This window comes from Branchiostoma lanceolatum, chromosome 9 (genome assembly GCF_035083965.1).
Source record: "Branchiostoma lanceolatum isolate klBraLanc5 chromosome 9, klBraLanc5.hap2, whole genome shotgun sequence".
Classification (NCBI taxonomy): Eukaryota; Metazoa; Chordata; class Leptocardii; order Amphioxiformes; family Branchiostomatidae; genus Branchiostoma; species Branchiostoma lanceolatum.
Genome location: NC_089730.1, coordinates 5,513,701 through 5,540,478, shown reverse-complemented (window position 1 = coordinate 5,540,478; position 26,778 = coordinate 5,513,701). Strand labels below are relative to the sequence as shown.

Sequence of the window (26,778 nt, the reverse complement as noted above, 5' to 3'; positions counted from 1 at the left end):
CTTCCAGATCAAGAATTTTAGTAAATCTTCTGGTGAAGCTGTACTCAATGTTTTAGGCAATGCCAATGATCGGAGGAAAAGTCGTAGGTTGTCTGCCAAAACGGCTTTTTGTGTCTCGTAGGCTGTGGTTTTTGCGCGGTTTAGTACTTCATGCAATCTTGTTTGTAACCTAGCTTCGTCTACCCGGAGAGGTCGGTCTTCCCCTTGCCGGGTTGCAGGCTGTCTTGACCCTCCGCATTGTTGACAATACCTGAAGGTGAAATCGTTGGGGTAGCCGCACCGTGCACACTGTTCCGCTGGCATCCAGATTCTGGGGGTGTTTAGGATCTGTGTGGGGCCAAAGCGGATCCCATTTTATATGTATTCGTAACACTTCCAGTACTTACCTATATATATACCTACCTACAGCTATGTATAACACTAACTGTACTTATCGTTTTATTATGTGTTATGACGCGTGATACGTTCATGAAGATTGTGTATAAAAGAATACATAGATAAGAGGTTTTCAGGCCCAAGAAAAGGGATGGTACTTATCAACTTGTTTTTATTCTACTTATTTTACTATCATCCCACTATTCTTCTTCGATAACTTATCTAGCTGGGAGAAAAGACTACGGATGCGTAAAGGTTGCTAGCATCTTTATTGTACTGTCTTCTCATATTCTTTTTTCTATTTGTTTATTTATTTTCCATCAAGCGCCTCCATTACTAATTGAGTGTCTATCTTTGCCTTCTGTTCTTGGCAGCCTACAGCTTAAAAGCCCAGAGATCGTAGAAGGTTGGTCGTTCCCTCCATATCCCCCGGCGTCTGTGGCGTCGTGATGACGCTCCGGTCTGTGTTTGTGGATATGCTAGAGCTATGTCGCCCTTTCTCGCCACCAACATGGAAGCCCTTGATTTCGCCTGCACGATGGGCCACCGTACCAGAACAATCTGGGGGTGAAGTCAGACACTACAATGGTGGCGTCGGCTTTCTGTTCTAACAGGAAAGCTAACGTTGCTGGTATGAGATGGTATGGTGGGAAAACATACACCTTCCTGTCGGAGATGTCTTGAGTGAAAACGTTCACCCCGTCTGCACCATCTGTCGGATACGGGCTAAAGAACTTCAGCTTCTGACCCTGTTCGTTTGCCTGGGCGTTCGACGGTAAGGCCATTAGGTCTGTGTCGTGGAGTCCGAATGCTGCGTCGATCTTATGAAAGAGACGTGGTAGCAGCTGAGTGTCTGACCTGTTTAGAGCTCGAAAAAGTGTCCGGGTCCCTAAATAAAACGTTGTCCGGTGACGCGAAGGTAGTTCCTAGGGATACGGCTAGGGTTGAGGGTTGGGGGGCGATGGTTGCCTTTGTCCCTGATCGCGTTATCCACCCTACGTCTTTGGTCAGGCCTTCCTTGTAAGGCTCGAGCGGACGGAAGGGGTACTGCATCTCCCACTCCGGGACATGGTAGACCTGGGAGGAACATGACGTTGTAGGTTTTACAGTCGTGTTGTCGATTTTTACCCCCAAATGATTTCTTACTGAATGATTTCGTGTCGAAATTTTTATTATCTATTGGATATTCCGGATTAGTGTCGTGTGGGTTAGGTGGTTGAGTATCCCTCCCGTACTCGCTTCCCGTGACAGTTGGGCCCAAGTAGAAGGAAAGTTGGTGGAATCCCAAATGGGTTTCAGAAAAGGATATGGTGAACTTGACAACCTGTTCTGTTTGAATTCCCTGATACACAATACCTTACAAGGCCACGTGGACGTTTTTATTGTGCAGTTGTAGACTTCTCTAAAGCTTTGATAGTGTAAAATAGGGTGTACTTGTGGTGGAAATTGCTACAGGGGGAGTAAGTAGCAAAATGGTGAAACTTGTGCCATCATTATATCAAGAGGTTAAACCATGTGTCAGAGTTAAGATCAGTTAAGTAATGACGACCTTTTATTGTACACACACACCCCTGGGTTCATTATAGACCCCAATCCCGGCCAGAGAAAACTTATTCTGTATTACTTTCCAAGTGCAGTTCTTAGGATGTCTGTCCCAAGGTTTCTACGACGATCACCCTTTACAACGTTTTGAGTTAGCATCTCGAAAAAGCGTTTCCACCTGCTGAATAGCCGAAACGGTCGCAGTGCTACCTTATATTAATGACACTATCAGCAAACGGGAAGATCTTCTACCTATGTGATCTTATTTATCTCATTCTCATAGGAGCGTTTCCCTTTCCCGTCTCGTACATTTCTTTAGCTGAACTGTTCAGTGCTTATAACGATTTAAAGAAATTTTTTTTTTTTTTTTTTAAGGGACTCAACTACGCCAAGTTAGCAGCCACTATAATACTCTAGCTACATACACGTGAACCCACGTTTGACTTTTTAACCCTAACGTAAGAGGGGGCAAACTTTAGGAGCTAATGTACACATGACAACGAGCGAAATGTACTGTTGAACCATGTTTTATTGACCTGTACGTGCAGTGTGTCTCAAGATCATCAACAAACACATCAATTTTATTGCGAAAATTCCACTTCTTCAGTCAGATTCGAAAACACTAAGTACCTTTTAAACTGTCACACAGGGTAAGTACACAGATATATATATATATTTTTTCTTTTCTTTTCTCATGCACATTTGATACTATTTAATTAAGAGCAATCAACATCCGTTCCGGTCCACATCGTTACCAAATGATCCGTTTTCCCCTTATCTTTCATATTATTATTCTATTCACACTTTCCTCGTCTGGGGTTACACAATAACATTCTATGATCTGCCCCTGCGACCGCCTCGGCGGCCTCCGCCCCTCCTTTGTCCCCGGGACGGGCATACGCGAGCAAAGTGGTCAAACCCCCTGCAGATCCTACATTGGTTTGGGGTGATCGTATCAGATGACGGGTACGGGTAGGCGAACTGTGGCTGGGCAGCTGGGGGTTGCCGGGAGCCCCAGGTGCCCCTCCCTACGCCTGTGTAGGTTGGGGCTCCGTAGGATTGATGGTAACCGCAGCCTTTCTTCCACTTGGCCACCTTAAGCGCTAGTAATTCCTGAAACACAGATAGACCTAGTGGTCACACCTTTTTCCCTCCATTGAGCACGTGCTAGATTTCAATCACGCGGCTTAAAGCCGTACCTGGGGCTATAAATAACAATTCCTTTCACCCCGCGGCCAAAGCCGTACCTGGGAACATGAACAACAATTCGTTTCACTCAGCGGCCGGGGCCGTACCTGGGAGCATAAACAACAATTCATTTCACCCCACGGCCGGAGCCGTACCTGGGAACAAACAGTTCATTTTACCTCGCGGCCGGAGCCGTACCTGGAAGCATAAACAACAATTTTATTTCACCTCACGGCCGGAGCCGTACCTGGGAACCAACAATTCATTTCATCCCGCGGCCGGAGCCGTACCTGGGAATATAAACAACAATTCATTTCACCCCGCGGCCGGAGCCGTACCTGGGACTATAAACAACAATTCATTTCACCCCGCGGCCGGAGCCGTACCTGGGAATATAAACAACAATTCATTTCACCCCGCGGCCGGAGCCGTACCTGGGAATATAAACAACAATTCATTTCACCCCGCGGCCGGAGCCGTACCTGGGAATATAAACAACAATTCATTTCATCCCGCGGCCGGAGCCGTACCTGGGAATATAAACAACAATTCATTTCATCCCGCGGCCGGAGCCGTACCTGGGAAAATAAACAACAATTCATTTCATCCCGCGGCCGAAGCCGTACCTGGGAACATAATTCGTTTCATCCCGCGGCCGGAGCCGTACCTGGGAATATAAACAACAAATCATTTCACCCCGCGGCCGGAGCCGTACCTGGGAATATAAACAACAATTCATTTCATCCCGCGGCCGGAGCCGTACCTGGGAAAATAAACAACAATTCATTTCATCCCGCGGCCGAAGCCGTACCTGGGAACATAAACAAATTCGTTTCATCCCGCGGCCGGAGCCGTACCTGGGAACATACAACAATTCGTTTCATCCCGCGGCCGGAGCCGTACCTGGGAACATACAACAATCCGTTTCATCCCGCGGCCGGAGCCGTACCTGGGAACATAAACAACAATTCGTTTCATCCCGTGGCCGGAGCCGTACCTGGGAACATAAACAACAATTCGTTTCATCCCGCGGCCGGAGCCGTACCTGGGAACAAACAACAATTCTTGAGGCTGTACCTGGGGCAAAATTCAGAAGGAGCGGAGAAGAAGGGCGAAGTCAGGAGCACAGAGTGGGCGTGAGTGCAACCAACATCACTACCAACGAAAACTTACTTGGAGTGCGTTAAAACTCTGGTCCGGAGCGGTCTGTTGAGGCGGCACTGGAGGCAGGCCCTGCGGCTGGATAGGAGCGACCAGCTGAGGTGCCTGGGGCAGGCCCAGCGGCTGGGGTGGTCCGACCAGTTGAAGTGCTTGCGGGGCTGGTGCCGCGCCCTGTGCAGCCGGCGGTGGTGGTGCTGCGCCCTGTGCAGCCGGCGGTGGTGGTGCTGCGCCCTGTGCAGCCGGCGGTGGTGGTCCCGCGCCCTGTGAAGCCGGCGGTGGCGGTGCTGCGCCCTGTGCAGCCGGCGGCGGTGGTCCCGCGCCCTGTGAAGCCGGCGGTGGTGGTGCTGCGCCCTGTGAAGCCGGTGGTGGTGGTGCTGCGCCCTGTGAAGCCGGCGGTGGTGGTGCTGCGCCCTGTGAAGCCGGCGGTGGTGGTGCTGCGCCCTGTGAAGCCGGCGCTAGAAGGTTTAGGCCTGTATGAATAATAAGAAAGGTGAGCCCATGTCTAACGAAATACCACGCGTGATAAAGAACCAACTCATATACTCAACCACTCTGCTCGGCGCTCAAAGGTGCGCATCGACACGATAACATGAGCTGCTCGGGCCATTCGTGCACTGATTCACCATCACTCATCAACCACTCATCCACAAATAACAACTTTACCAGAGAACCGAAACGAAGACGTAACGAGCAGAAACACGAACGGCCCAGCTAAAGCTGTAAACTGTGACGAGTGCCGTACGTCGCTTGAGTCCTGAAATTCCTCAAGGGAAAACACATTTGTTAAAAATTAAGCGCTAATTCCACAGCGCCTCTCCTGCATTCCACCGGTGCTTGAACAAAGGACAGACAACTCATCACGTGCACCTGGTGGTGAACCGCTCCTAAGAACAAAGGGGGACAGCATGCAACAAAGACAACGTGGCACCGGTGGCGCATACCTGAGCGAGTAGTCTAAACGACGAAAGAACCACGAGGAAAGTTCAGGGACGCCAAGTTACCGCTTGATTCTTCCTGTCGTTGAAAAAAACTAAAAGAGGGGAAGTCAAACAGGTTATCACCGAGCATTCTACCACGTATTTCAAAATGAACAGGGGAACAAAGCAGCGACGTAGCTCTCCGTCTTCCAGTGTCCTAAAGTCTCAGAACCCATGTTACTGGTTCGAAATCAAAAATCCCAAGCGGGAGCAAAAACGTACCTCCCGTTGGCATACGTGGTTTCTTGGACATTTCTGGGTGGTAAGGACACGGACGGCGCCAAGCTCCGTCCGGCGTTGGGGACCTCTGGCTTGCAAGTGACACTTGTCTCCTTCCGCGTGCCCTTATATAGTATTAATGTATCACGTGATCCCTCCGGACCTATAGCTGCGCATGACAAGTATCATGCACAAGGATCATCCAAATTTTCCCTACGAAATGCAAGGAAAAATGTGTTTCTCAAAGAATGGAAAATTGTACAATGAAGAAAAGTCCTATCCTAGAATCCAACAGTCTTTTTAGCTTTAGTCTGCTTCCAACTTTGCTGTCCCGTGGATCAGTCACTGTTGAAAGTGGACTAAAGCTTAAAAGACTGGCTTCTAGGCTAGAGGAGTTAATTTCAAATGGCGTTTCTAAGACCCTTCACAGTGCAAGGTTGGCTCCCCCCTCCCGCGCCTATAGCTATCTCGCCCTCTCTCCCTGTGCACTTCATGGGGCATGTGTCACTTCTCGTCCACAGCACCTGACTAAGCAACAGGCAGACTACTGTGTCAAACACATGGTTCTGTGGAAGGACTCCACCGGCCGAGAGGTCCCCGACCACTACGACTACAGAGACTTTATCCAAAAACTCTTTAACAGTAACACCTACTGACCTTCACCTCTGTCGTAAGTTTGCTCCATCTCTGTCTCTCTCTCTGTCTCTGAGAATCTTTCTCGGGCCTGTCTTCTCCTGTCTTTGATCTGCGCCTGCTCTCTTATGTCTTTCTGTACTGCCTGCAACACTTTATAACGACTTGTGTAGCCTGTATACATGTATGTAGCTCTGCACGCACCTGGTACATTTGCTATACTTGCTGTGTCTACTTCCCACATTGCTCAACTAAAAGGGACTTTGCAATAGGATTCGGTTTTTGCCAAACATTCCTTAACACTGGGGGTGCGTTTAAGCATTCAAATTTTATGAAAAATACACAAATCACTATGAAACACAGAATGTGAATACTAAAGGCACCACTCTAAAGACTCATATGGGATTTTGTTCTTGAGTGTAGAAAATTCATGGATCTCCCTAAAGAATGGAACAGTGGCGCTCCTCCATCCTGTTCTAATCCCAGCTTCATTCTATTGATTTTCAAAGTTAGGGTATTTCTTCCAATGTTTCCACAGCCAAGCCTATAATTTTGCTCAAAACTAGAGATTTCACAAATTGTAGACCAGATGCAGAGCTGAAGTTGCAGGAAATGACTTCCATTTATGTTCGAAAAAGGCAAAATACCGTACAACAGCTGCTCTCCTCTTGAGGGGTGTGCGCCCCCCTCCCCCTAGTGACAGGCATCCTGTGCTTGGCACCCTCCCCCCATCCTACTCTATACTCAGTAGATCTCTGGAATGTTATTTGCTCCAAGGCAAGAGTGAATTGACCTTTCTAACTACTTAATAAGTAACTGGTTTTGCATTATTAGCATGGATGAATAGGTATCACAAATTCACAGGTCACCTAAAGGGCACACAAGTAGACACAGCAAAATGATCGATGTACTGGGGACTCTTTGCAAGAAGGGAGAGGTGGAATGGAAAATAATACTGAAATAAACAGCAGCGTTACTCTCGTCTTATGACATGATGGGCCATGGTTCCTACATGCAATATTATAGATTTTATATTTAAGGTCACACCAATTTAATTTCTTGGTTAACAGATTTTTTTGGTAAAATTTTAGCTCGAGGACATCATTAAAACAGATGGCTGGGGTGAAAACTTGTACCTGACCCTGTTCACAGCCTGAAACTGTGTGCACCAAAGTACAAACTTCCTCTGAGATTCTGTTTTCATGTTGAGTTTCCAATCTAGCATTTTTTTTAAATCCTGTTAACCAAGAAATTAAATTGGTGTGGCCTAAGCAGAGAAATACCCTTCCAGTATCAAATTCTTGACAAAGTATTATCAAAACAACATCTAAAACAATTGCTGTATTGGCAAGCATGAAAGATTTGTAAATGTCAACAAGAAATAGCCTTGAACTCAAGCGCAGTCTATGTATCATTCTGCCTCTTCTGTCTTTAGCAAATGTCACTTTCTTCCTGACACATACAAGTACTCCATATACAATGTACCAATCACTCTCAATGCTTGCACGCATGTGTTTTTGATTCCAGTGACGTTCCGGTGATTATAAGGAATTGACGTGAATGTGATTGTGATGTATTCTCTTTACAGTGACAGTGACGTACCATGTATTATTATTAATTGCCGGCCATGCCCGTTCTTAGCTGTTTTCTGTTTCTGGGCAATGCATTTTGTGCTTGCTTGCTTGTCTTCAGTCTTTGTATACTGCAGCACTTCCATGTATACATATTATTAGAAGTATTAATTGACGTATAAACACTTTTTTGCTACAATTGTCAGGAAGAATTTTTTCGTATTGCACATCTCGTTCTCAATTTGCACATAAGATTTCTTCTTACATGTACATGTATTGCAGCAAAGTGCACATGCCAGAGCTTAACCATGCACTAAAACTGGGCATGCAGCAACTTTTGTGTAGTACTACAGTCGGTGTATGCAGCATTTTCCCAGCCACAAATTAACACTAAAGTCATTTTATGTATGACACCGGAAAGATGATTATGTTTTAGCTCATTTGAATGGAACTTTGTTTAGCACTGCCAGAAAGTATTTGCTGTGACAGTCACTGCCTTTACAATTTTTTGCACGCCTAGCACTATATTCCAAAAGTCTAAATATGAATCAGCGTATGTTTGTGAATTTTATAACTTCTTTATTACAGGAGAATTTTGGACCAAGATGGCATTTGCACTTTGTCGACTGCACAACCCCCCTTCTTTCCCCTTTTACTATTGAACTGAAAAAGTATGATCCATTTTTGAAAGAGCATCAAGAAAGAAGTCTTTGTTTAAAAATCCTTTTCCATTCTTCAAATGAGGAGGCTTTGGATACTCTTTGGCCATTTTGATACTGCCTTGCTGCTGATAGATCTGCTTGGAGATTAACAGAAATATATGGATCTACTATTTGATCAGAAAGTATTGAAGTGAATCTGATGTTGGGTTGTAAAGCCAAATCTTGTGATTGTCAAAATCATTGCAATTTTTATTTATCGATATATTAATACATTTTCAGCTGGGTGGCCCCGGTCAACTTTGTTGAGTTGTTTTTCAAGGGGGCCCAGTCTACAAAAAACACATAAAATCCTCAACATTCTTTAATTCTGAAGTGTGCTCAAATAAAATTTATTCAATTACAATTGTTTGTGACATGCCAAAGCTGTTGTACACTAAATGGATCATTTCTTCTTCAACCCGTGAATGAACTAAATGTACAACGACATTGTACACTTCTCTGACTGCGATCTTCTCGCCTTTTCCAGAACCTGACGAAGGACCAGGCGGAATACTGCATCCTCCGCATGAAACCGTACGTCGACAACAGAGGTCACGAGGTCACGGGAGCGCTCGACTACATAGACTTTACCCAGTCCCTATTCACCAACTAATCCTCAATCTAGTTTAACCTTACAATGTATTACCCGCTATGCTACCTATATAGTTACTCAGTATGTTAGACTTATTGTGCTGTTGTGTGTGCGTGTGTGTGTTTACATTTTACCGTCTTAGTACTGGCCTGGAAGCTGCCATTGCACAGTTAATAGCAAAGGTCTGCCTCACGAAGCCACTACACTTTCGTAGCAAAAAGTTAATACAAGTAGTTAGTAACTGCAAAGTAATGAAAAGGTATGTTACTGAAATAACCCAATGTTAACGATATAGTTACCCAAGGATAGGTACCCAACCAAAGTAATTCAAAATCCATACTAGTATATCCAACTTGCTTTACTGATAATGAATGATAAAAATTGCATATGCTAGAACTGAATGATTATTACAAATAGCAAATGTTATAACAGGTCAAAACAATATAGAATATTTGAAGCAAATCCAAATACATGTAGTTTATATCTCCAATAGGGAGACTATGTGTGGTTGTACTCTTTGCTATGATTTAAACTTTGCAAACGCTCTTGTAACAGCAGAGCAGAGACTTTACAATAACCAAAGTCTCCTTGCCGTTTCCGTCAGACCATTTTGTGAGCTTTGTCTGCAAAACGTTGCAGTTTTAGATGTGTGTTTTTATGATCGCATTAAGGATTGGTTATATACAAATTGTAGCTTCTGAAGCCGCTGTAAGATACCATCTATGTCATCACTGGGGATTTTGCAAGGAGCTCAGAACTTGAGGAAAAATTGTAATTGGAAGAGAATGATTGTAAACCAGCTTGTTTGAATATACGTAGTACCAGTCCTTTAATGTTATCATAATTGTAGTATCAACCGTTGTATACACGTTGTATACAAGTCGAGACAAGTTGTATACCAGCCGAACAAAGTTGTATACGTGTCAAGACATTTGTCGAATTCTGGTACTTGAATTGTTTTGGTTGTTTTCCACCAAGAAGTGTTTCCATGCTTGTGCTTTTTCTCCCGATATTTGCACACTGTGTGGCCCACTCCTGTTCACTGTTGTTTGCGTGGCATGCTGACAGCACAATAAAGTAGTATTACTCCGGAGCCAGGCTATTGTCTTCTTGTGTCTTGTATTGTGTATTTAAAAGAACGATTAATCATTTAGTCTGACTCAGTGGAAAGTACTATGTGCGAAAGAACTTGTAAATACTGCATGTCAAGCACGGTGGAAGACGAAACGCATTTTATTTCAAGTTGCCCCTTCTACGATCAAGAAAGAAAGGCGCTGTTTAATGAGGCCACCAAATTCCATCCAAATTTCTCCAAGTTAATAGACAAAAAGAAAACTACTCATCTCTTAACATCACAAAACCCACACATCATAAAAGTGGGATCATTCGTCTTCCACTGTCTCGGAAAAAGAAGTCAAACCCAAATAAGATAGAATTTAGTGTTGGTATTTAGACTAGAAAAGTCACATGCTATATTGTTATCAATGACTCCGTCCTTTCATGTTATATGTACTTGCAATTAGCCTACGGGCAAGAACTTGCAATAAACTTATAATAGTAATATACCGGTACATATCTCACTGGACCGGCGGCATATTGATGGCCTTGCTGCGCCCTGAATTGGATTTGTGTTACCCTTGACTCTTTAATGAGAATATCATGCAAAACGTACAAGATAGTGAAAACAAAACACACGAGGTGTAACCAATTTTTTTTTAAATCGAAATTCTTCGAGTGCTCTGTCGAATATCTCGGTTGCAGCGAGATCTACAAGGTGCTGCAAGTCAACTGAGATATCCACTTATAAACTGTAACTGTAAATTTCCCTTGGGTCACAGACTTTTAAGTGAATATTTTAAAAGAGGGGGACTTACATCTGATAACTGCATTCTCATCCTGAAACTGTGTATCGAGATGCTTGCTTTCTCCTCAGACTCATGTTTTCATGTTGGTCTTATGCATGCAATTAAGCAATATTTTTTACAAAAGTCTGATCATGAGAAGCAACAAATGAAATTGATGTGGCGTTACCAGAGCTAGATCTAAGATCAAGCTCATCGTGGATTTTTAAAAAAGGAGAACCAATAGGTCGATATCACAGAAAACAATAATTCTACAGAAGGCCAGGAAGTCTGAGGAAAACATAAATGGTTCTGAATGTGACCCATCCCCCAATAATGTGAAAAGAGAATTACAAAGCTTTCCATTTTAAAAGTGAGAACGAGGATAAATCCTGGGCTGCAGGTGGTTTTATTTTTGCGTGTCTGCTTAGGTTAAGTGTACGAAGATTGTGGTATTTGGCTTCATCAACAGGTTTAATTTTAACTCTATCCTCAGAAAATTAACATGTGTTAAGGAGAAACGAAAAATTTATTCCAAAAGTATTTTGTAGCTACCTGGCTAACTGAATTGCATACTGGGGCACATAATGACAATGAGACGTCAACTGGTATTACTATGCAGTTTTATTATCAGATCATCCGCAACAAGTCACCAGAAAGGATTTTAGAAACGACATTATAGAAGTTAGATTCAGTGCTTAATGGAATAGTACATTATGACAGAGATTGCTTGGTTATACTTCTATAATTGAGCAGCATACGTGTTTTTTTCAAATGTTTGAAAATCACTTGCGCTTTTCCAGCAAGCTAACATAGCATAAATGATATGAAGATCCTCTTAAACTGACTTTAAATTTCCACATATTAATTCTTCACGAATTATAATATAAAGAGGTTGGTCCTAGTGTGTCCTAAAGCCGGCGTCACAATCCATGCGAGCGTCGGCCGAATTTGTAGATCACCCGAAGCTCGCCGAATGTCAAAATCGCCTGAGCGTCGACCGTATCTTCCAATGAAAATCCTGAGGACGTCCGTCGAACACTAAAACTAAAAATCCCCCATGAGATGGTACCATCTCTTGGACATGGACGAAATCAGTATCGATTAACCTGGTAAAAGGCAAATATTTGGATCAACTTTTATTTCTAAAAATCGCCCGAAGCCCGCGTAATCGACAGGACGTCGGCCGTACTTCGGCTGAAAATGCACATTTGAAGCTCGCCAACACGTCGGCCGAGCTGGATTTCTTATTGTGACGCCGGCTTAAGTGTCATCATCGTAAGTTTACATACACCCGCTCCCGTATAGGCTTCTTGCTGTTGAGAAACACGCTACTCTAGGAACAAGCAAAAGGTGTCCATGTTAATATCAATATGCGATTTGGACGGATGAAAGTCCAGCTAGAAGAATCCCGAAAGCCTAACGCATTCCAGAATACTAGTAGTAATTTATGATCGATTATATGATATTAGACGATTACATAGCATAGTTGTACTATCACTCTATTGTATATAACTTACTGCATTTAGCCCCAGTGGGGCATGAATATGCAATTAACTTCATTATAACATAAGTCATGACAATTTTTTCTTGGGATGAAGTTGGTTGCAGATGCACCTCTTGCAAGGAATTGGGGTGAAGAATTTCGCCGCACACGTAGATGAATCTGGAACTGTGGAATGCTGTCTAGTAGCTGTTGGTCCTATTTTGCATGGTTGACCCTGGTGAACGCTCGGATCATTTCTTGGTTGTAGCTAGCAAAATAAGGAAGGAGAAGATTTAGATAAAGATAATTAGATTTATTTATTTATTTATTTATTTTTAGATTGACGAAACAAGTCTAAGATCACTAAAGCAGTCATTCTCGGCCGAGGTGAAGCACAAAGCTTTTTTGTCTATCTAAGAAGCGCAGATCAGCCAAGTAAATTATCAGCCATAATGTGAAAATTCATGGGTATGAATGATTTTGAGTCTGAGTTAAGATGATTCGGGGTCCTGCCTGAGTACTAGTATATTCAAGTAGCCCATTATTCTCCTTGCTTCAATAAAAGGAAACGTTCGATATGTTGAACTGTTATACTAACGATGGCAGATACTGATATAGGTCATTTCCTGAAGCTCAGGCATTTGGAAAGAGCTTGCTTTACCACGACAATTATTTCAAAAAGAAGCTTTATTACTTAATTACAGGTGGCACCCGTCACAACTGATTCATATTCGATTTATCACCACATTAACACACGCCTAGAATAATGGTCCCTTCACACGCCGAGGCCCGTCGGTGCAGGAGTGTCTGATCAAGTTTTTTACGATCTGATCAAACACACACTGTATCCCGATGGCATTTCTTTGTTTGATTGATTTTACCACAGTTTCCCTTTTGTTGATGCAACAGATAAAGTTTATAACACAATCATCATACAGAGTAGCGTTATACTACATCACCAAGTCAGCGTTACTATTTAGGTAATCAGGTTAAAATTTTAGGGACGGCCCATTGTAAGTTGTGACAAAAAGTCAATGTTTTGTCCTTGTCTTTCCTTCATTATTTATTACGTTCAGTCTTATGAAAAAACTGGATGTTTATTACGTTCAGTCTTATAAAAAAACTGGATGTTTTCTTCATTCTAAATCATCTTTAAATATGTTTTGCTGATTTTGTGCCAGGCATTATCACACGGTGGTCTTCAATATACGAACTCTGTGAGGTTAGTGGTCTGTCCCTAGTTGACCTTTGACCATTTTGCAGAAACTGAGTGCAGGCATGTGAACTCGAGACAGGGACGCCTCATCTTTAGAAACATCGCAGCTTTCTCAAGCTTTCTACGATCTTATAGGCTAGACGAGACATTCTTGTAACAGTGCACCGCATCTTCAAGCGTCACACGATCATTCTAGGGGATAAAGAGGTCTGAAGATTTCGCCACAGCGCCTAGCGGGACTTCTTGAGGTAAACGTCCCTTTTTTTAGCGCTAGCTTTTATTCATTTGACACCTACGTAACTAAAAATAATTTGTCGGTCTATCTTGGCTTCATCTAGATATGGATCTTGAGGTGTGTGCTTAGCAAAATTGACACATACAAAATTGACCCCTCCCCTAGCTAGTGCAGGATCTGTCAAACCAAGGAGGTTTTAAAACAAGTCAAACTCAAACCATCAGTTTGAAGAACACGCAGAATTACACTTACGTACACATAGACAATACAAGGAGAAAGCTAGGCGGTTTGGGGCATGTGATGTCTTTAATCTGTGAAACTGCTCTGTGGTAGAGGCTTATAATGGTTGTACAGAGACATCAACGGTCAAAGACTGTGGTCTTGGCGGTCACGACACAAACTGTAATGTATTACGTACAGTGTTGGTAAGTTTAAACAATTTTATGAGTTCTTAAGATACAAGTTGAGATTGCAGCAAGGGCGGGATGGTGGTAACATTGCAAGGGAGGCGAGCCAGCCGCACGAGGCGGCGGATTTCGCGTTGTGAGCGTGGCACGAGCGGAGGTCAGAGGTCGCTTCCTCCAGCGTAATTCCCTACGATTGGTCCAGACCAATCCTACTATAATTACACTTACGTACACATAGACAATACAAGGAGAAAGCTAGGCGGTTTGGGGCATGTGATGTCTTTAATCTGTGAAACTGCTCTGTGGTAGAGGCTTATAATGGTTGTACAGAGACATCAACGGCCAAGCCGAGGGTAGTGAGGGCCCCAAACCGCGTAGCGGAAAAGTAGTTAGTTGTAGTGGTAGTGCTAAATCTAGATTAGAAGGTAGCTAGATATTCAAGTTCATAAAAAAGTGTCCAAGGCTGGTGAAGAACGCGCCGCAGAACGTCACCGGCCGGGCACTGTCGAACAGCGTAGAGACAAACCGGAAAGGGTACGTCGGCGTGAGTCTCTAACTTAGTACTGTGAAGTCGGCCGTGGGCGGGTACTGGGGGTCTTCGGCACGCAGCTGGAGCTGGTCTTGATGAACTGTCAATCTGGCTGTGCTAAACTACTCTAATCTACTCTACTCTACTGGAAAGAGTCAAGAGTTTTGGGTGTGCGTAGTATTCCAGGCTGATGACGATCTCGCTGCAGGACGCTGCCGCGGACTCCGAGTCGGACCGGAAGGTTAAGTCGCATCGACGTGGAGTGGGGAGCCTTGAGTACGCTGCTGTAGATGCACACCGCATTCTTGTAGACCGTGTAGGTACGGGTGGAAAGGGAGAAGGGCGTGCGATGAGGAATTACCGCTCGTGGAAGCTCGTGAATAAGTTGTTAGGTTCGCGAGAAGAAACATGGCTGCTCAAATCACGGGCCGAAGTCTCGCGAGACCCCGCCTCAAGGGCGGGAAGTGAGGGAGGGAGGGGGGCTGTCGGTCCGATCGTTGTAGACTCTCTGTAAATACGCTATTGTGGGGCGGCAACCCGCAGGTTTCTTGGCATGTTCGTGTGCCTCGGCAGTTAGGAAACGTCGCACGGTAGGTTGAGAGGCTTGATGAAGGCTCAAAATGTATATGTCGGGGAAACTCACACGGGGCAGGCGGGTGTGCAGTCCCAGGCTGGTGAAGAAAACTCGCTGTAGAACGCCGCCACAGATTACGAACAGTGTAGAGACAGCCGGAATCGGTCTTCGGGTGAAACTCTAGCTTAGAACTGCGAATCCAGGTGGACAACGTTACTGGGAGTCCCCGCACGCTACTGTGGTTGCACACCGCGGCCCTGCGTTAACATTGCAAGGGAGGCGAGCCAGCCGCACGAGGCGGCGGATTTCGCGTTGTGAGCGTGGCACGAGCGGAGGTCAGAGGTCGCTTCCTCCAGCGTAATTCCCTACGATTGGTCCAGACCAATCCGACTATTGCAGTCACACTACCAGCAAGGAGGTTCTCATTACTAGCAGGAATGGGCTAAAATCTCAAACATACAGTTAATATCCTGGTGCATAAGAAGCCTAGCAGGCTAAAAACGTGGACATAAATTGTTTTTAAACACTGCTGTTCTAGATCTGTATCAGGATATTTATACAGCCTGGTTCAAAGGGTTGATGGAAAGAGCTGTCCAGTCTGGACAGTGGAAAAAGCGGTCCAATTTACCTAGGCGGCGGATCGGTTAGTTCAAACCAGCTGCAGAACTCATCTTCTCTTTATTTGTATGGAAAACACATTCTTCCTCCTCTTTTTAGTTACAATGGGGTACTACTGAGGGGGGTGATGCAGGGATTATGGCCGGGAGGCTGTCAAACCAGCCCTCAAATTTGAGTGAAGGCCTCTGCTGTCAGTACCTGTATAATATCAACAGCTGATTCCACTCTCTAGTTGTGTGTGGACAGAAAGAGTATCTATCAAGCTGGTGTGTTATAGCCTGGAGTCCATCCTTGTTAGCTTTGGTCCCCTCCCAACTGCCGCTACTGCAGATCTAGAGTAGCGACAGTTGGGAGGGGACCAAAGCTTAAAACAAGGCTGAACTCCAGGCTTGGTGTGTTATATATACCGGCGAAGGGTATTTCAACCGGCTAGTATGTACAGATTAAGTATTAAACAATCTTTGCTTGCTGGAATCAACTGATATTTTAGATCATGGCTTTTAATTGTTTCCAGAGTTTGGTACTGTGAAGTGCAAGTCACAGAGTACTACTATTTGAGGTGGTTATGTAACAGTTCATACTTTTTGCTGTAAGCTCTTATTGTGAACGAGAGAAGTTGCAAGGCGTTTGGGTGTAACTGTGACTTTTTAGTTAGATGGTAATTTATCATGTCGGTTGAGAGGTCAACATTCCTACAAAATAACTAAAATTTGGAGTGTACTGCAGCTGAATTCACAGCTGCATGTCAACACTCAAGAATCAAAATAAAGGATCTAAATTTAGGCAACATAAAGTTATGTATAATTGTTTTCAGTGTATATTGATTGAAAAATGACTTTTACCAGACATGACAAAGCTTAATTACAGAGTTGGTGACGTGTTTCACTGAAGGGCAGTTATGCCGGCTATACAGATACAGATACAGGTAATAAATCAATCTAATGCACCCATGCCCTTGGGCTACGGTTTGTGTTTGATCTGACACACCTGAAAGACTTTCGTGTGAGGGTACCATTATTATACAGGCGTGTGTTAATGTTGCGGTTAATCGAATATGAATCGGTTGTGGTTGCCACCCATAATTATAAACTGTGTCACCGCTGCTTTTAAGATAATTTTCATGGTAAAGGAAGTTCTTTCCAACTCTCTGAGCTTGAGGAAATTTCCGATCTCACAGGAAATGCACCTGCATATATGATACTAGTATGCAGGTTAGTGTACAATGTAGGTGAAACTGGGGCTGTGCTGCACTTTGGTATTGTATGGATGGTAACATGCTATACAACAAACAAAAATCCACATAGACACATAAACACAGTACATTTACTAGAGCAGGTTCGGCGCAGGTACACCACATAAATTGGCAGTTACACTGTTGTAACTCACCAGGCCAATCAGCCGCCAATGACAAGTTCTCGCCAGCGCAGTAGAGTATAGGGGGCCCCTCGTAATGCTGTTGTTTGGATCCCCTATACTGTGATTTGGGCCCCCATGCTGAAACTGATTCAACCATGCCAGTATATGACACTTTTCTGTTGTTTTGTTAAAAAAAGCAGAAAATACAGTTTCTGAGGGTAACAAATTGAAAAATTTTCAGGGTGGATGCCCCCAGCCCCCCTGCAGCCCCTTACCCTTGCTAGCTCCTACAGCGCTCGCCACGCAGTTTCGCTGCACTAAGATGCCCCCTGCGCTGTAAAAAAATCTTGGTGAGAACCCGCCATCATGAGCACACTTACCCGCTGCCTCCAAGGCCGCCACGCGGGCCTCCAGGCCTATAAGTTTCTCCTCCATGGCCTTCGTACGCTTGATACGGGCGCGGAGCAACTCCTCGTCCTTCTTGTACTGTTCGTTGAGCTCGAGTTCGAGCTCGCAGGCGTCCTTGTCGCAGCTTTCTTCGTCCTGGGCCTGACAGATGGTCACGAGAACCGCCGCGCACAGAAGGACCGCGAGAAACTTCTTCGCTGCCATCTTGACTGGTTTCTTCGCTCTTCTTATGTTTTCTCAGCAAGCTAAGCAATATTCTGACTGACTTGTATGGGTATGCAGGCACAGGACTGAATGCCTCAAAGCTGAGTCAACTGCACGAAGCCGAAAGATAGCGTGACATTTACTGCCATTGGTCGGGCAGCTTGCCACTTCAAGGGGTCAAGGTGTGGAGAATCGCTACTTTAATCCGCAATATAGGCTCTGTTGATATTGTATTCTTCTGTATGAAAATATCAATCTCTTCTTACCTTAGATCTCTAAGATCAATAAAGATATGAATACACACTGTATGGTTCCCTTGTTTCAGGCTCTTACAACCTTACATGTATGTCCGTAAGGCATGTGATGGTTAGTGTATTCATGCAGGTGTAACAATTGATATTTAATCATTGTATAATTATTGTATTGTTTGGGAGAAGCCCTCCCGGCGTTTCCCCCAGGTGCAGCTGTAAATTTGTTGTTTGCACGGACAGAGCATGTGACTGATGTCAGAACTAGAAGTATGACAGACATGTATATGTGCGTACGTACATGTACATGCAAAGCTGTTCTTTTGACATGTTTACCTGTGTTTTGCAGTGGTAGAGGTCAAATTACATGTATTTCTTCAAGACTGTAATTCTTGATTTGTTAACAGTAATTTAATTCTAACAACATCAACGGTCACTGGTCAACCACTGAAATTTCATTTTTGCAAATATTTGATATACTGAAATAGGAATCAGTATAAATTGTACCATGTCTACCTTTAAAACCAGATGTAAACTTGGCCTGGCCTCTGACCCCTCAATGACGACCAGGATTGGATTGGATTGTGATTTGCATTATTCTTATCATTTATTTAATATTATAATAATTGTATAATCATTATGATCATTATTATTATTTTTGTATGTTTATTTTTTGTTTGTATTATCACTGCATGTACATTTACTTGTTTTATTTTGTTTTATTTGTAATGCAGGGCCCCAATGCAAAGCAGTGTCAATCACTGAGCAGATGACAGAATTTGAAAAAAAGGAAATTCTCAGTGACTCGGACTACGCAAAGCTCTAGATCTATTGTTGCACCTTGCTTTCTATCATTCTTCAAGAGATACATATACTAGTAAAACGTTAATGGGTCCCTTTGATGTGTAATTGATTTCATAATGTGCTCTCGTCTTGCTGTAACTTACTTTATTTTTGCAGGGATTTAATTTCGCGGTTACATGCTTTGGCAGTGGTTTAAGTTAATGATTAAACCACTGTGAACTTTTCAAGACTTACAGTAATGACACTAACATAAACACTGCGATTAGAGCTAGGCGTACAAAGGTTAGGTGTAACAGGTCCTTCACTGTAATTATAACGTAACCAGCTGCTGCTGTACTGCGTGCCTGCGAAGCTGGTGTGTTATACTGAAGAGCTCAGAGTTATACTGGCTATAAAGATACAGAAGCTGGTGTGTATTATGCCAAAGGGCAGTTGTACCGGATATACAGATACATAATATCATACATTTTGTATGCTCAGTACATGTATGTTACTCCGAAGGGCAGTTATAACTTATACCGGCTACTAGTATACAGATATGAATATTAGTCAGATTACAGATTTTATAAGCTGTTCTTTAGACAATAGCAGCGCTCATATTACTGCACAAAGAAAAGTACTGAAAAAATATTTTAAATGCTTCCTTCCTAAAATATTTTGCAGGAAAGGACTGAACAGCACAACCTTTGCCAAGGTCAAACTTGACAGCATCGAACATGAACAGCAGAAGACAGCTGGAACAGACCGCTGGTCCACCAAGGCTGCCCAAGCATGCTCAGAAGAAAGAAGACAGCTCCTCAAAGGTAGCTATTTATGGATATAACATAATTTTTAAAGCCATACGTGTACACTGTATAACTTAAGCTTGTTTGTGTTGTACAATTTTGTTTTTTTGTATAATTTATCAATGTATAATTTATCAAACTTCAGTTTCATTGTCCCAACACGAAAGGAAGTATGGAAACTTTGAATTCGAGATCAGGACAAAATTCGGCCCTGTACTAGTAGCAACTCTGCCCAGTCAACTTGGCCCAACACCCTGGTCAACTCGGCTAGAGTTGAAATTAGGGTTTAGGATAGGGTTGAGGTTAGTGTTGTGGTGCTTGGCCGACTTGACAAGGGTGTTGGGCCAAGTTGGTTTGAGTAGCCATGGGCTGAGTTGGGAAATTGAGTGCTGAGACGTCCAACATCCAAAAATTAATTGTTACTTCATTTAAGACGAATATCTTTGTAACATTTCAGGTGGAAGACAAAGAAATGGCAGCCATCTTGGCTTCCATGGATACCGTAACCGTGGAGGATGCGGAGGCGGGGTCGTTGTCATGGCAACTGACTGACGTAGTGATGCAGATGGAACAGTATGCGTGCACCGGCGCTAAGCTGAAAGAACTCGTGAGAACGACCTATAACAAATCGGTGGAGGACCAGAACTTTGCAAAGGTCGGCGCGAGACTGTGTGGAGAAATGGCCACACATGAAGTGGATGGGGTTAAACTGAGGAGCGAAGTACTGACCAGATTACAGGTGAGGGTACTGAAAGTCAGTGGCATTGTGTTGGCGTAGCGGTTAGGGTGTTTGGCCCAAAACCCAGGGGTCTTGGCTGCCCCTACAGTCTTAAGAAGGCCATGGGACTACTAGTAACTTTACCTTTATCTTTACTGAATGTCAAAACTTGGGGGCAGGCTAGAACAGAATTTTCTGTCTCATTAAGAAAGAAATTGTTTACTAAGTCTTCTCACCAATTATACAGTGAATCTCTGTTGTATAAAAACTTAGAAATCTATGATTGTTTGATGGTTTTCTAAAAATGATAATAAATTGGCTAATATCTTACAGCTGCTTCCATTTATTCAATTAATCTGTGTTCAACGTAGAAAACCTGATTTCTTCCATAGACAATAAGCATAATACTGTGAGAAATTTCAGATAAATCCATACAAGGTAACTAGTGCAATACACAAAACATCTGAAAGACTCTACATTCTACTTACCACCAGACATTCAACATTCGATATTGAAGTTATTCAACACATGGTTTGCTTAACCTTTAGCACTCTGAAGTAGCCATTTGGCACCCAATTCTCTATTGGTTACAGAGTTAGGCAGCAGTTAATCTCATTATTACTTGTTCACTCCACTTCCTTCAAATCCGTATGTCTTATTGTTTGAACCTTTGTTTATTCATGATAAGCTCAAATCGGCACGCAGGCCGCTTTTCATTGAGGTCATGAGGGAAGAGATAAGGGTCAGATACAATATAACAGAGATACACAGTCATTTGAGTCCTAATAACTCTATCAACATATATCATTACATATTTATGGTACAACAATATACAATCGTTACGATATATAGTAGGGCGAAAGCTGGTTCAAGGTCCGTGTCCGTTCGTTTAGTTCATTTCCGTTACTTCAAGAGTCTCTTAAAGGAGGTCAGATTCGGAGCCGTACGTGTGTCTGGCGGTAGGCTGTTCCAGACATTTGGTCCGCGGTAGGCTACTGATCTTCTGAAGATCTCTCGCTTGGGTTTGGGGACAACCAGCTGACTGCTTGTGCTTTGTCTGGTTGTCCGTGTACTCTGGTCTCTGCAGTACACAAATATCTGGTGCATGTAGGGTGGCAGTTTGTTGTTTAGGGCTTTGTAGATTTGTACGGCATTGTAGTACTGGTGTGTTGTTTTAATGTTTATGTTGTTTGTTTCCCTGTAGGAAGACTTTAAGAAAAAGGAGTCCCTCCATGCGAGTGACGGGGCCGTGTTCCTGGGGTTTGTGACACTTCTATGTGAGCTGTTCGGTGTTTTACACATTAACGGGGAGCCGATGAAGGCTCTAGTAGGGCCTGTGTACGACACACTGATGGAGGTAAGGGGTGTGGATGTGTGTTAATGTGTTTGTGTATGTTTATGTGTATTCGTGTGTGTGTGTGTGTTTATGTGTGTGTGTTTATACATGTATGTGCACGACACACTGATGGAGCTAAGGGGATGGTTTAGATGATACTGTATGTATATAATGTGTTTATGCCATGTGTGTTTGTATGTATGTGTGTGTTAATGACTGTGTGTGTTAATGTGTTTGTATCTGTGTGTGTGTTTGTTTACGTGTATGTTTGATATATGTGTGCATGTCTGTGTATGTATGACTCTATGTAACCATGTACTACTATGTAAATGTGTGTTTGCATCATGTATGTGGGGGTGGGTTGGTGTGGGGTTGTGGTAGCCTAGGTCTTAGCGTAGTACAAAATATATATTATGATCCATATTACAATATGATACTCATATATGCAAAGCTAGGGCACAAAACGAGGACAAATTTACTGTCAGCTACCGTCAGCCATATATCTTTAACTTTTATGTGCTATAAAATGTCAGGTTTAACTTACAGTTTTAAAGCATGTTTTGATTCATTCAATTTTCCATTTTTCTCCCAGCTTCTCAGTTCAAAGTGTGTATCAAATGATGAGGTGTTGTGCTGTACAATGCAGGTAAGATTTTTCAGCCCTTCATTATTGATAATATTGGCTGTCCAAAAAGCCTTTCTAGGTGATAGTCGGAAACATAGTTTACCCTAACAGAAAGCTTGTAGACAAGTGCAAAATTCAGGGCAACATAGGAAAAATTCCATGTCTGATGAGTGTTAGGTTAGGCTTCAGCACATATTTCTAAACCTTTTGACACAAAGACTTCTAAAGTTTGCCCACTTAGATACAATTTGATGAAAAATTCTATTGATAGAATATGTCATATGATTGCTTGAAATGTGTTATGATAATCATTACAAAATACACATTTGATGTGTAGAATTGGAAAAGAGATTTTTGCAGTTTTTTAAGTTTGTGGTCAAAACAATACTGTATCTGTACTAAAACACATATTCTGTGTTATTATGGTTTTACAGTGAAGAGAAACATTTGACAGATTTACAGTAATGTAAGTAATGAATAAGCTGAAACGTGCTGTAAAACTTATGTCGACAGTTGGAACATATAGGCCAGACCTTGGAGCGTAACGACTCCTCGCGTATGTCTACTCTGATGGGGAAAGTTCGAGACTGCGCCCTGGGGAAGAACACCACCCCGTTTTCTCGCTGCCTCATCATGGAGATCGTGGAACGACACGCGAACGGCTGGGAACCACTTCCGCAAGACGTGTCGGAGTACTACAGCAGCACTTTAGAAAAGCTCATGAGCGAAAAGTGACTTAAGATAGTGTAGGGCTGTCTCAAGATTTACGCTTGTTCTCATTTAAATGTACACATTTTGTAACTTCTGTTACCGTTTGAAGTACAACGTTCGTGTCATTAAGATTTGCCACATATAAGGTGCCAAACTGTCGTTTTTATGACAACTTAAAACTTTTCTGGCTTTTAAAGACGACAGTTTGGCAGCTTATATGTGGCATATCTTAATGTCAGGAACGTCTTACTTCAAACGGTAACGGAAGTTACAAAATGTGTACATCTGCGTTCAGATTTTTGTCCGTCCCGCTCTTTGTTTGTGTTGTTAATTTTTTTGTTTAATCTGTGATTTTACGAAAATGCATTTTAATCAATTTTATGTCATGAAGTTCAGATTTTTTTAATGAAAAGGGTGACATTTTTGTCAGTCCCAACAAGCAAATTTCCATCCCAGGATGGGTCCTGGAGACAGCCCTGTTTTAGATCCTTATCATTGCATTATGTAGCCAATGCATAGAACCTCTAACAGAAAGGAAAAAGTCTAGATATGACTAGATAGGCATAACATTTTTGTGCAATGGGACTTCACTAACTTAAAGGTTCACATTTTTAGCCAAGCATACCAGGTTACCCCTACATGTTTGGCCTCTGTTGGTCAATACTATAAGCATGCATATGGTAAAACCCTTATTCACATCAGCCCTACAGCATTGACTGGTTAAACAGTCGTATCCAAGAATGACAGTCTCTGCCACCAAGGAGGTGAACCTCCTTAAGTCAATTCTGTTAGCTGACTCAGTTCTGTTGCAAAGTTTACCCCTATTCTTCTTGATAAGTGTGTTAAGTGCAGATAAAGAGTCTTCAGGACTTGTTGCGTATGGCCATGCATTTAATCGGTATCTGAACCAACTAAAATGGTACGTTTCACCATTAAAGATACAGTTTGAAGGGACAGGATTTTGCCATAACTTACATGACTTGATTGTACATCATACTCTACAAAGTGAACAAACACAATATATACAAAGTACAGTAGTAGGCTATAATGTTATTCAAAACGTATAACACATGCATGTTTACTAAGAACATAGTTGTAACAGATGTTAAAGGAGAACAGCCCTTGAAGCTAGCGCTGTTGAGAAGTAAAGTCTTCAAAACATTGAACACCATGATATATCATTTGTTCTAAAACCCTGTACAAATATGCATTTCCTACTAGCAAATTGCACTTGACTTAAGTTTTCTATATGGCTGCTCATTTTATTTTTATATTGTCTAGTTGCAAAATTCATTATTTTTATGAAAAACGTAAATGCCTGAGTGTGAAGAATGATGTGTTACATATGCATGCAGAGAAGAATAGTGGAATAAATTGTGTTCAACACAAAACATATCACCTAACTAGTATGAGATAATGTGTTACATATTAGTTTTTAGAATGTCGCTGTGGAAAAGGCCATCTGATTGGACAACAGGCCGTGTTGCTATAGGTAACAGCTGCCAGAAGATTGCTTGTTATTTCTTAAATTACAATGTATTAATTTTTTAATTGTTTTGAATAATGTTGCAGTACTTACATTATGATAAGAAGCAATAAAGGCTATGTACAGAAACAACTAAGCCTCATCTACTCTTTTTTCTTTTATCACTTAAATAATTTGTTATGGGACACAGTGTACATGTATCTAATAACTGGGCTGCACCTAAATTGTGAAAGGCATTCGCAAAGTGGCACAAATTCGATGTCAGTTTGTCTCCTGCGCGTCCGCAATTGGCAAAATGGCACAAATGGGCACATTATGACTGCCAATCTCTTTTTGTGAATATTAATCAAAGAATGCGACCTCCCATGGATTTATCTTGTATCTGATTTGGACCCAAAACTGAGAAATGTAACATTCCAGACGTGGCCATCTTGTTTGTTAGAGGTCACATATTTTACCAGTGTGTCTGCAAGGGAAAATTGTTAGAAAATTTGCAAAATTAGTGCAATTTCCTAGCAATTAAGCGCAGCTCAGTGAGATACTGGCTTTACTCAAATTCTGTTTCTTGATTTCGGGACAGGGACAATGATGAGCGTCCTCCAGCTCTCCGGTATCTCCCCGGTAGAGAAAGCCTTGTTGATGAAGCCCAAGACTATGTCATCAAGCCCTGCGTACTTGAGAAACTCAGGGGTTATGCCATCATCTCCACATGCCTTCCCACATAGGATGGACTTCTTGGCTGTTGCATACTCTGCTTCCGAAAAGGTTTCGTCAGAGATGTCAAGCGTTTCGTAGACTGGGTTGATTGGCGTGTCCTCCTCGCTTATCTCTGGAGGGCTGCCCAACAGGCTGCTGAAGTGTGTATACCAGAGAGATACACGTTCTTCGGGACTACTTGCTCTGAGCTTGGATGTTTGTGAACTACTCCGACCTGTGATGTCGTTGATCAACTTCCAGGCCGTGCCAAGTTTCGAGCCCTTGTGTGCTCTCTCCACTTCTTCAATCTTGCCCGTTAGCTCCTCTTGGTCTATGATAGCATAGGTGCCATACAGTTCCTGCTTTTTCTCCTTGTACTTCTCTCGAAGCGGTTTGCTCTTGTTCCCAGACAAGTACTCCTTGTACGCCTTCTCAACCTCCTCTCTCACTGCACAGACTCTTGGGTCTAGGCACTTTATCCTTTTCTTTTGTCTTGGCACTTTTCTCAGACACTCTTCAGCAGTTGCGATGTTGGCTGAGATGAACTTATCATAGTCTGGTGTCTGCCCCTCATCATCCTCCAGCTGAAGCGCCTGATAGCGGTTCCTCACCTCAACAGCATAGTGCTCTTGGAGGTCCTTGTCCACTGCCAGGTCACTCCACATGTACTTGACCACCTGTTTGTGCTTGTTGGACTTGCTCCTACGCAGCCGTAGAGACACATTTGCTGTGACTACCCTATGGTCAGAGTAAAGTGAGCTGAAGGTGCTATAAGCCTCACAGTTGGTCACACTGTTCCTCCATTTCGCCCTCACAATGATGTAGTCAAGCTGGTGATAGGTGTCCTGTGGTGACCTCCATGTCCACAGTTTACCTCTCCTCTTCTCAAACAGGGTGTTTGTTGCAATGAGCTGGTAGTCTTCCAGAATCTCTAGTAACCGTTGTCCATTGTTGTTCGTTAGCCTGTTGAATGTGTGTGGCACATCATCCCCATGTGTGGGGCATCAGCTTGATATCTCTTGTGCTGAAACTCTATAATAGGATGCTACTCAACCGACTGAGACCCGTACTGGACCCATTGCTGAGAAACTCACAAAATGGTTTCAGACAACGGAGATCCACCGTGGGTCAGATAGTGGCAATCAGGCGACTGCTTGAAGGGGTTACGTCCAACAACCTTAGCTGCGTCATGTCGTTTGTCGATTTTCGAAAGGCATTCGACTCAATCCACCGTGGAAAGCTCATGAACATCCTGCAAGCTTACGGAGTGCCTGAGAAACTGGTGACAGCAATAGGAGCAACCTACTCACAGACATGGGCCAAAGTCAGGACTCCAGACGGAGATACTGAGACCTTCCAAATCCTGGCAGGTGTGCTGCAAGGGGACACGCTGGCACCTTTCCTTTTTGTCGTGGCACTTGACTACGCTCTCAGATGTGCCATCGATGGAAGGGAAGAACAACTGGGGTTTACCCTCAAGAGAAGAGCTAGCCGTCGAGTCCCAGCAAGAACAGTGACAGACTTTGACTTTGCAGA

At 43.1% G+C, this 26,778-nt stretch overlaps 3 protein-coding genes across 32 annotated transcripts in view; 2 read left to right on the top strand and 1 right to left on the bottom strand.

Moving 5' to 3' along the window:
• The window catches only part of LOC136442125 (spectrin alpha chain, non-erythrocytic 1-like), a 92,021-nt gene extending 81,969 nt beyond the window's left edge, over positions 1-10,052 (top strand). For 21 of the 30 annotated variants that reach the window (XM_066438782.1, XM_066438761.1, XM_066438757.1 and 18 more), the window contains 2 exons: positions 5,984-6,132; positions 8,855-8,970. In XM_066438782.1, the coding sequence (XP_066294879.1) occupies positions 5,984-6,118 (135 nt within the window). In that variant the 3' untranslated portion in view covers positions 6,119-6,132; positions 8,855-8,970. Of the gene's footprint in view, positions 1-5,983; positions 6,133-8,854 lie in introns of all 30 variants that reach the window. The other 9 variants (XM_066438784.1, XM_066438785.1, XM_066438783.1 and 6 more) reach the window with 1 other exon arrangement.
• On the bottom strand, positions 2,429-5,647 carry LOC136441460 (skin secretory protein xP2-like). Its single transcript, XM_066437748.1, has 3 exons — positions 5,466-5,647; positions 4,279-4,736; positions 2,429-3,030 (listed from the first exon to the last, which is right to left on the bottom strand). The coding sequence occupies exons 1-3, from the start codon at positions 5,494-5,496 to the stop codon at positions 2,752-2,754; spliced, it is 768 nt and encodes a 255-aa protein (XP_066293845.1). The 5' UTR covers positions 5,497-5,647; the 3' UTR covers positions 2,429-2,751.
• Positions 10,053-13,626: 3,574 nt separating the features above from the next.
• Positions 13,627-24,680, top strand: LOC136441545 (CBP80/20-dependent translation initiation factor-like). Its single transcript, XM_066437890.1, has 6 exons — positions 13,627-13,750; positions 19,549-19,688; positions 20,128-20,409; positions 21,593-21,745; positions 22,317-22,370; positions 22,863-24,680. The coding sequence occupies exons 2-6, from the start codon at positions 19,602-19,604 to the stop codon at positions 23,082-23,084; spliced, it is 798 nt and encodes a 265-aa protein (XP_066293987.1). The 5' UTR covers positions 13,627-13,750; positions 19,549-19,601; the 3' UTR covers positions 23,085-24,680.
• Positions 24,681-26,778: the final 2,098 nt, after the last annotated feature.

Bases quoted from the DNA above. Each gene is read 5' to 3' on its own strand.
- LOC136441460 (XM_066437748.1), bottom strand. From the start codon at position 5,496: ATGTCCAAGAAACCACGTATGCCAACGGGAG. The intron at 4,737-5,465 runs GTACGTTTTTGC...TTATTCATACAG, and splicing joins ACCACGTATGCCAACGGGAG to GCCTAAACCTTCTAGCGCCG. The intron at 3,031-4,278 runs GTAAGTTTTCGT...TCTGTGTTTCAG, and splicing joins AGAGTTTTAACGCACTCCAA to GAATTACTAGCGCTTAAGGT.
- LOC136441545 (XM_066437890.1), top strand. From the start codon at position 19,602: ATGAACAGCAGAAGACAGCTGGAACAGACCGCTGGTCCACCAAGGCTG. The intron at 20,410-21,592 runs GTGAGGGTACTG...GTTTCCCTGTAG, and splicing joins AAGTACTGACCAGATTACAG to GAAGACTTTAAGAAAAAGGA. The intron at 22,371-22,862 runs GTAAGATTTTTC...TTATGTCGACAG, and splicing joins TGTTGTGCTGTACAATGCAG to TTGGAACATATAGGCCAGAC.